Source organism: Branchiostoma belcheri, unplaced genomic scaffold, assembly GCF_001625305.1.
Source record: "Branchiostoma belcheri isolate BF01 breed outbred unplaced genomic scaffold, Haploidv18h27 scaffold134, whole genome shotgun sequence".
NCBI lineage: Eukaryota > Metazoa > Chordata > Leptocardii > Amphioxiformes > Branchiostomatidae > Branchiostoma > Branchiostoma belcheri.
This window is the reverse complement of record NW_017802758.1, coordinates 792,143-802,107: the sequence shown is the minus strand read 5'-3', so window position 1 is coordinate 802,107 and position 9,965 is coordinate 792,143. Positions and strand designations below refer to the sequence as shown.

The following is a 9,965-nucleotide window of genomic DNA, read 5'->3' as shown; positions in this document are numbered from 1 at the left end:
GTGTTTTAGGGATTTTTAAATTTCCGACTTAAAGAAGAATAGTTTTTGGTGACAAATAGGTGAAAAATTAGATTTTTGGGGCTTTTTTCGCACTAAATTACCCATAATTCAAAATCAAGCTAATTTTGCAAAAATCCCTAAAACACGATTGTCGGGAAAGCCTATACAGTTTTTTTGCACAGTCAATAAGATATGTTGGACTCTCCATGCTTCCAGGTTTAAACAAGTTTTGCAGACATGTCATCTTGCCCGAAAGTGGGCCAGCAGTGCTGCCAGAACTGTTGACACGGAGGGTGAAGCGTGGCCAGAAACTGTATGGCATGCACAACACAGGACCATTGAAACAGTGCCATTAGCTATGTAGTACTCCTACCTGCCAGAGAGATGGCAGCCACGCTGGGTTTTTCAGTGCCCTCAAAGGGCGGACTGTAAAAGTTGGCAAACCAATTTAGCGACATAATGGTAGAAGAGAATGAAGCAAACATGCAAAAAAACTGGGCCAAGGCGGTGCAGCTGATTTAAGGGAGGAAGACAAATGAGCCAAACCCAATCATCCTTGGACAGGCAGAAACAGGCGTTACCAAAGTGGACTCCGCTCAGCTCGAGGGAGAAAACTTGCCGTCGACAACACAGCTCTCACAGTTTCACATCATTTATCGAGGATGCCCAGAAAATACTAGAAACCCAACTATTAAGAAACCGATACTGTCCAAACGTACCAGTAGCACTTAAGTAGGTGGAAAGCAATCCCCTCCCGCCGGTGTGCAGCATATTATTCACACAAGACTCACACTCCCTCGGACAGATATCAAGTATCAATGAATCGTCTGCCAGAATAGCAAGTGGCCGGGTTTCTTTGTTGTTGTTTTGTGTGACTTTTAGTCTTAGAACCCTTTGCATTACAATACATTACAATACAAAACAGACCACACAAATTCTCCCAAAGGGGTCACTACATCGACACAAAGTCGTACATAAAGCTTGGTCTAAACCAAAAATGTGACATCCGCCTTTCGTTTTATTTTTGGTTCTATTAATACCAACTGACGCTGCAGACATATCACCATTACTCAAATGCGGAGAAGGTGGTCCAGTCTTCAGACACACCACCCAAGGCCTGAATAATGGCCGTTTGAACAATGGCCGTTGCAATGGCAACAAATAACCAGGGGCCCAAAACTTTTTCATTTTTGTAGGTTTGGCTAAGTCCCTACTACCACACAAAGTTTGAGAAAAATTGTTTTTTTTTTTGGTCCACTTTTTTCTGTTTTTTTTACAGACATCTGCTCTTAAATTTGGACGTATTATGATTAGTGGCGGTATTATGGTAGGGAATGTTAGCATTATATGTCGAATCCTTACTCAAAAGCAACCCGTTACACAGTGACTGCCGGCATTATCTACCACTGCATGTCTGACCTATCAACACATATAACCCACTATTCATCGATATTTTACTCACTCTTCATCGATCACTTACTCACTCTTCATCTATCAATTAATATAAACATTTTTATGTCAATAAAGAGGGTTGTAATACACTTTCCCGAATTTTTCTACTAGTAATTATATACTACCATGCCATTGATGGGTAAGAGAGGGAAATCAGCACACCACTTGATTTTAGATATCAATCAAATAAGAAATCATTATCTGCGTGCCAACCTTGGAAAATGACTTGCGAACCCAGGCAATGGCATGGCGCAACTATGAACTTGACCAAGCATTATGGGTTCTTGCTGACACCATACCTTACAAAACAATGTCCATATATTTCAAAATGTCAGGGAAGTAGAATTTGTGACAAAGAAACACAACTACGGTTGTAAAAAGGTTAGACGATCACGATGTGGTCACTTGGTATCGTAATTTAACCATGTCTCAGAAGCTAGCTAGAATTTAGAGCAACGTTAGTGATGCAACCATTTCCTAAAAAAAGAAAACAGCTCCTGTGACGAATTGTTATGTACGTGTTTCATGTGCAGAATACATAATAGATATTGGCATGTTTAATCCAAATGGAACGAGTAACAGAAAATGGTCGTTTAAATCCAAGTTCTGCCATTAACCTCAAAGCTAGTAATACTGTTGCCAACTAATTTCCTGCCATAGCTTATCAAGGAACATTGGGGCTGGTGCATTGGATATGGCGGTTAGGTATGAATCACATACCTAACCGCCCCCCCCACCTCCCTGAAACGTCGCCTTACTAATTCTACTTCAAAGTTGTTCTATTAAAAATCATTGAATGATCTCACCTTTTGCACTTTACTACCTAAATAGTAAGCTTCCTCAAGTAGCACTTGAAGGGAAGTGTACCAGATCGCCAATGGGCCCCGGCCCCTCGCCCACAACTCGTTCTGTCATATTCAAGTTATCTGCATTTTGGCGAGGACCAATTAAAATGCCGTATACCATGCTGGCGGGAACCACATAGTTGGCAACATTACCGCCTGTAACCTGATATAGTGTGCGCGTCATGGCGCAATTACCAGCGATGTGGCCAGATGTTACCACTGATACGTACAAGACTACAGTTTCTGCCTCTCGCCCGTCTAAGATTAATGTAGTAGCAAATTTCAATGATGATGATAAAATTTCGAACTTACTATGAGCAAGTTAAGGGTTAATGTAAGGAATAGGACCGGTCTACTTTTTCAAAACACGTTGATAACAGCGTTATATCCACCAAAATATTTAAGACACACAGAATCGTAGTGCGCCAAATAGAGTTAAGTCAAGAAAAGCCGATGATGAAGTCAAGAAAAGCCGATACGGGCGACTCTGGACACATTGTATTTTACTAATCCAAAACATGGCCCACCAGGACAAAGCATGGATTAATTCACTAAAAATAAATATTTCTTAAATAAAAGTCACATTCACAGCAATTTAAAACCCATTCTTTTCACAACTGAAGTTGGTAGTAGGGAATGGTACGAGAAAAAATTTGCAAGGTCTGGGAAGAGCTACATAAATACACAACCAACCAGCTCGATTGATGACGTGCTAAAAAATACACGGCAACAAAACGATCTGTTCCCTTTCCGGTCGAATTTTAGAACTTTGCAATTTGACCAATCAGAGTGCACGATTAGCCATCCGCCATTTTGTTGGTCAAACCTTGGTCCTTTTGGCCCCTTTAAGCTGTGCAGAATGGTCAAAATTTGATGTTATCGCAACTGCGATTCCTATTAAAGGAGGAAGCGGAAGAGAAAGAAAACGAGAAGAAGAGACATCAACTTTGAAGGAACTCGAAAGAGAAAAAAAGGCAGAGGGAGACAAAGCTAGGAAATAGACGGAACGGAAGGAGAAAAATAGAAAGGCAGGGGACAAAGCTAGGAAAGAGACGAAACGGAAGGAGAAAAAGAAAGATAGAGGAGGACAAGGCTATGAAAGAGAACTGACGAAGAAAGGGAGGAAGAGGGATGAGAAAAACGCAAAAAGTAAGAAGTCCTAAGCACAACTGGAGGCATCTACATCAGTAACGGAGGGGGCCCCGAGTTCGCCACTTTTTAACATAAATCACACATTTCAAAGGAAAATTCTATGAACTTCTTGATGATATATGGCCATGTCGAAAGAGTTTTTGTTAGACTTTTTACATACGTGTTACCATGGTGATTGATCGAACGTTGAGGTCAAGGGTCAACCTTCTACTTTGCGACGTAACTAGGGCGGTAGTTCCAAGGGTGTACCCCGAGTTCGCCACTTTTGATAATTTGTCAGGAAGTATCAAAATATGGATTGAAAGTGTTTTTAGCCTTTGGATTTTATTCCTAGAGTTAACGCTTACTCGTTTGGAGGTAGTAAAACAAATACTTTGTGGCGCATCGGAACGAAACGCGCCATTTATTTGGACATAACAAGGTCGGTCCTCTGCGACGTAACTGTGGGTCATGTTCGGCGTTCTAGAGTCCAGCATATTACTGAACCATGAATATACAAGTGGGCTTTTGAGTATTTATTTGATACAATGTTACTTTTATCATGCTACCAACGTAAAACTGAAACTTACAGCTTTGATCAAGAGTCCATACCAACATCTATTTAACGGCGCATAAGTGAAGGGTTGCAATGTGTTGCGTACGCTGCTCACGGCAACTTGTTCCAGGAAAGAACGTACAGTACAGCCTACGTTACAGTTGCCACTTTGTCGCAGGAATGCCCTGAAATTAACGCGGGAATACGGCTAAAATGTCCTTGGTTAGATTTGGCAGGGAGAAGCGTAATTACGGAAAAATACAGCGTGACTTTTGCGTTAATACCACGAGATCCTGCTACACTCATATGCGCAGCACGGCAACTTCAGAGAAATGGAGGGCGGAGCACTCTTTGTGGATTTCCCCGCCCCTTCTCACCGGCACGACGCGAGGTCCTACGTTTCAGCAGCATTCCCATCGGCCTGAACTGTTGCGGGCGTCCAGACACCAGCACCCGTCGAGCGGGAGCCTGGAGAAAGAAGTTGTTGTTGTTTTTTTTGCTACCGTCCGAGGACGTTATTTTTCCCTACATTTTTTTTTTGTTTCTTTGTGGATGGGGGCAGTGGATTTGGTGATATAATAGCATCAAGGAGAGTAGACTACGTTGTTGTTCACACCTCCAAACTCAATTATTCCCTTTTCCTGTTTTCAGGTACGTGGCTATCGGCCAAGTCTGACGATAGGGCCGGACGTTCAAAACAAACACAAAACATACACATAACTTTATTTTTTATTGCTGTGTTTTGGCGACTTCGTTTGTTTTTCGTTTGTTCGTTTCATGTTACCAAGGGCATCAGATAACGTCCTTGATGTTACTAACAAAAACACTAACACTTTTTTACTGTTACTAACACCTAATATTAATCAGAGACAATTTAAACAAACAGATTGTAATTTTTACGATGTAGCTAAACGTACTAATCCGTGATAGACTAGTTATTATAACAAATCTACAAAGGTAAGTTAAGCAATATTTTTCTAACAATTATAACACAAGGGCTTTTATCTTGCGCCAGTGTCGATAAAGCTCGATAAATCTTGCTGGTGTAAAAGTGTTGCGATTTGCCACATCCACGTTAGGACTGTTGGGATCTTCGATTGCCTCTTGATATTTCCAACGGGGGCCCTGAATGGAGGTCCGCGCTGAACATCAACTATGACCAACTATAAATGTAATCCAATCAGGTGCGAAAGTCTTCACCGAAGAAGAGTTTATTCTGGAGAAAGAGGCCCAGCAGAAGAAGAGGGACGACGCAGAGCTGAAAAAAGAAGAAAGACGAAAGCAGCGGGAAAGCCGGAAAGCAGATGAGATGGCCATGGCAGCACAAAAGAGGGAGAAGCAAAAGAAGAAAAAGGGTAAAGGAAAACCAGTTTATTACTGTTTAATTCCTATGGTTTTCTTGTTAAGAAAGTTACTCAAATTTATCACTTGTTTGTCATTCAGCTGTTGTTTGAGGCAACATGTACTTGACTTACCATTGTGCAGCGTAGGTATTAGGACCTCTGTCAGTTTTCGTCAGATCTAGATTCGCCAGATATTTCTGTATGGGAGAGAACTAATTAAGGTCGCGGGAAAATATGCAAAGAGGGAAAGGGGAATTCTTTCCAAACTTGACCGAACATTTATGTGTTTACGTAATGTAACATTGCTTGATATAAGTGGAAGACTGCAGTTTTGCTCCCTTGTTTGACGATTTCAAAGAAAATTAGTGATCAATACTTACCCAGTATAAGAGTCGTGTGTTGCTCTCTCTGATGACAGAAAGTCAGGAAGGACGAAAAACGGCGCGAAATGAGGGGACTGCACCAAATTCAGTAACCCATCCTGTTCTTGTCAAAAGTTTTAAATATTCCCTTCTCAATCTAGTTTTACCCAACCTCTTAAAAACATGACAATACTGTACAAGGACATGTTTTTTTTTAATAGAGATTTTATTTAATTAAAAATGACATCATGCTTTATTATCGTCCGCTGAATGAGACACCCTCACTGGAGACAGGAATGGTTGACTCTTGTGACCTACAAACAGCTGGCTTTCGGCGATACCACTGTTAGTAAGGGGTGCGGAGCGTTACTGGTATGTAACAGTAAAATGAGTTTCATATAACGATACGTATGACTTACGATTATGCAACATAACACAGAAAGACCAAAGTGTTTATTTTTATTTCAAAATCGAACTGCATCGTACCCTTATCGCTCGCTGAATGAGACACTCTGGAGACAGGAATGGTTGACTCTCGTGACCTCGCTACAAACAGCTGGTGCATGGTGACAGGGCAGGGTCAAATGATAAGAGTTTCTGAATGGAGAGGAAGAGCTACAAGGTCGTAGTATATAATACCTTATAATGCCACGGGAAGTGAGTTGCTCACGTTTTAAAACGTTGCAAAGAATATTGCACATGTTTCATGGAACGTCATGGGCCCATGGCGCGCCTTATTCAACTAAAGCGTCGGTCACAACTCGCCGTGCGTGCTTTTTGTCCGTACGTTTTTGTCGTGGCTACGTCTGCTACGTTTTTTCTGCAAACGTAGGGTGGCCGGCCGAGGGAGTACGTCACTCGCACGGTTGCGCAAGGTGTACGTACGTGGTCTGCACGACACGCCTGGCCGTCAGCGGTTGCGTGCATCGTACGTTGCGCAAGTGGTAAGTGAGTTGTACGTGCTTACAACGCACGATCTCTGTGCGATTGCTACGTTGCCGCGTACAGGCCGTACCTACACGTGCGGCGTACGCACGGTTTCCTTACTCACTCGCACGTTGTAAGTGCGTGCACCTCCTGTTAACTTCATCATCACTAGCCGCCCTGGTGTCTTCCGCGGCCCGCTTCTTGGGGTCCTGTCTGGCAGTCTTCTTCTGAGCCTTCCTGGGCATCTTGGATACAGTCGCAGTTAGTGACAGCAGAGACAGTAACAGTTGGCAGTCGCCCGTCAAGTCGTCTTTATATACTGTAGAAATCAGGTGCGTTGCACGTGCGTTGCACGTGCGGAGCACCTTGTATGGTGCACGTGTGTTCTGCGTGGTCATTGAGCAGGTCAACTGGGAAGTGAGGAGTAAGCACGGACGACGCAAGCACCGTGCGTGGCACGCACGTGCTTCGTGCGCTGTCCGTACAGCAATTGCACGTGAGAATAGTGAAGTTAGACTCACGGAGTCCGTACGTTGCACGCTCATAGGCTGTACGGGGCACGCGCGTCGCACGTACTCGCACGCACGGGTGGAAAATCCGCAGACCGCACGTAGAAAAAGTATTACATGCACTTAACGTTCTACGGCGTGTCTGCGTGCTCCAAAATCCGTAGGATTCCGTACGGAGGTGGTACTCACCACGCACGGATGCCGTACGATTGTCCACGTTTTTGCACGTAGACAGCACGCAAAAGCACGTACGGCGAGTTGTGACCGACGCTTTAACGTGACGTTCTACTGAGGAAAATTCTTAGCTGACGACTACTACATAAATACATGCTGGCGCGGCGCTAAAGATACAAGGAAAAAGGTAACACAACACGCACTTTAAAACTGACGAACTACTGTCTCCTCACATGGGTTAAATATTTGGTTCTGCCCACGCGTTTTCACAAAAAATGCAATTTTCCATAAATCGACCGTAAACTGGTAACCTTGCGTTAGATACAACTGAAGTTAACAGGTTTAAATGAAAGGAATGATAAATTCATTACTTTTTCAGTCTAAAAACTCCAAAACTAACTATGATGAAACTATTAAGTATCAATTAGGTCGCAACCCTGTCGTCTGAAGCCACCGAATGGTGAATCCGTTGAGAGAGTGACTTCCTTCAAGCTCCTTGGAATTGTGGTCAGCAACGACCTTAAGTGGGGACCTCATGTGGAATACATGCTAGCAAAGGTCCAGCCGCGCATACACTACCTGCGCGTAGCCAGGCGTGCTGCCCTACCCACGAAAGTACTACTGCAAATCTACAAGTCCTTTATCCGACCTGTGTTGGAGTATGGGTCCCCCGTCTGGGCCGGTCTTCCGCGTTGTCTGTCAGACGAGGTGGAAAGAATTCAGAAGCTGTGCCTCAGGATTCGCGGAGTTCCCCATGGATACTTGCCCACTCTCGAGTGCAGGAGGAGGGAGGCATCACTGAGAGAGCTAAAACGGATTCTACAAGACCCCACCAACCCCTGCAATGACTTTATCCCACCAAGAAAGAACACTGTATATAATCTTAGGAAGAACAGCAATCAGTTTAAGCTCCCATTAAGCCGATCGGACAGACACAAAAACTCCTTCATTGTGAGAGACGTAAAAGACTTGTGATGTTTATTAGACATGTATATATATATTGTATTTTAAAGTGAAATTGTACTATTTTAACCTACGTGTTCTTGATGTTGATTTTTAAATAATGATGATGTTTTTAATCTATTGTGATGATGTTTGTAAAATGTCAATGCAATTCAGACGTGCCCGAAGTACTCGGCACGTCTGCAATGTTGATATTCAATAAAGATTTGATTTGACCACGTAGTTCTGAAGCCAGACTGGCGGCTTGCGGACTCGGCTGGAGCTTGCCTCTGGGTGCTGGTGAGAAAATATTAAATTCGTTTTGTCTTTGACAGTAAGTTTAATTGTGCCACAAGATTTAGGTTAACAGCATATAAAAAAAGACAAGTCGAGGATAGAGTCTACATAAAGTTCACTACACATTCAACTAACCAAGTAAATACGTGGCGTTGCTATTTTCTGCAATATTTCACTAATTTTTCATTGTTAACAGTTCGTAAAATGAGCTCAATTCTGCACAGACATAAGATCATTTAAAACTCGGTGTTACCGGCGTGTGTACCTACCGCTGACAGCATAGTTCGGGAAGCTGCTGGCAATTCCTCGTTCTCCTTCTCTTCTCGCTTGCGTTTTTTCCCCTTCTTTTGAGCACCCTTCTTTTGAGCAGGCGGCCTCTCTGATTCAACTTGATTCTCCTGCTTCTCTCTCTTTTCCCCCAACTCCGCTTTTCCTGTCTCATTCTTCTTCTTCTTCGCCAATCTCTCCTCCCTCTTTTTCTTTTTCTCCACTTGCTCTTGTAGAACTTCCGCCGATGTGAAAACACGCGCCGTTTTTATGGCCTTGGAAACCCTTGTCTTCTTCTCTTGTACCTGTGGCGGAACTAGCAGGTCCGACAGCTCGGTTGGCACCATCCTGCCAACCAACACGTTTGTGCGAGGTGGTCCGCATGTCTTGCATCCTGGGGCCCTGCAGGGCTGGCATGATGGTACATGGGTGCCATTGTTGACTTCGGAATCTTCTTGAGACGTTGAAGGGACATCGATGATTGACTGCCCTACATTCACCCACCTTTTGCTCACAGCATTCTTGTCACATGGGTACAACCCCGTTGACTTGAACCCTTTTTTCACAGTGGTCATGGTGAACGATTTCTCATAAGCGGCTTTGACGACCTTACTTATGTTACGTTTGCTCAGCTGAAAGTCCGGGTTTTCGAACATTAGCCCCTGAACGATTGAGCCTAAGGTGTCCTTAAGGCTACCGAAGCAGGTCTTGTCCAGGGGCTGTAAAAAATGGGATGTGTGTGGGGGGAGGCCAAGTAAGATTATGTTTTCATCTAGTGCTGTTTGGATTGTCTTTACTGATAGGTGAGCCTCGCATTGGTCAAGGAGGAGAAGTACTGGCCTATCCGGAGGGAGGGTGCGGACGTAGTGGTTGCAGAACCATTTTTCGAACAGGTCTTTGTCCATGAACCCCGACTCCGACACTGCGTACAGGGTGTTATCCGAACCACTTTGTGTGTACGCTCCACTGGGAAAGCTCTTCTTGTAAATGAGCATGGGTGCCAATGTTTTACCTTCTGCAGTCACAGCAATGTGGAATGTTACACGGTCTTTTGTGCCAGAGCTTTTGCATGGGACCCCCTTAACCCCCTTCGGCACAAGAACTCTCCCCCGATTGACTTTCATCGATATCCCGGTTTCATCACAATTGTGAATAAGATT

The 9,965-nt window shown here is 43.7% G+C and overlaps 2 protein-coding genes across 2 annotated transcripts in view; one reads left to right on the top strand and one right to left on the bottom strand.

Moving 5' to 3' along the window:
• LOC109464212 (G2/M phase-specific E3 ubiquitin-protein ligase-like) overlaps positions 1-5,438 on the top strand; it is a 9,585-nt gene extending 4,147 nt beyond the window's left edge. The window contains exons 6-7 of the mRNA XM_019761145.1: positions 5,169-5,339; positions 5,428-5,438. Of these exons, the coding sequence (XP_019616704.1) occupies positions 5,169-5,339; positions 5,428-5,438 (182 nt within the window). The remainder of the gene's footprint in view (positions 1-5,168; positions 5,340-5,427) is intronic.
• Positions 5,439-8,457: 3,019 nt separating this feature from the next.
• On the bottom strand, positions 8,458-9,929 carry LOC109464210. The gene is made up of 2 exons (XM_019761144.1): positions 8,808-9,929; positions 8,458-8,538 (listed from the first exon to the last, which is right to left on the bottom strand). The coding sequence occupies exons 1-2, from the start codon at positions 9,927-9,929 to the stop codon at positions 8,458-8,460; spliced, it is 1,203 nt and encodes a 400-aa protein (XP_019616703.1).
• Positions 9,930-9,965: the final 36 nt, after the last annotated feature.

Bases quoted from the DNA above. Each gene is read 5' to 3' on its own strand.
- LOC109464210 (XM_019761144.1), bottom strand. From the start codon at position 9,929: ATGAAAGTCAATCGGGGGAGAGTTCTTGTGCCGAAGGGGGTTAAGGGG. The intron at 8,539-8,807 runs GTAGGTACACAC...TTTTCTCACCAG, and splicing joins CCCGAACTATGCTGTCAGCG to CACCCAGAGGCAAGCTCCAG.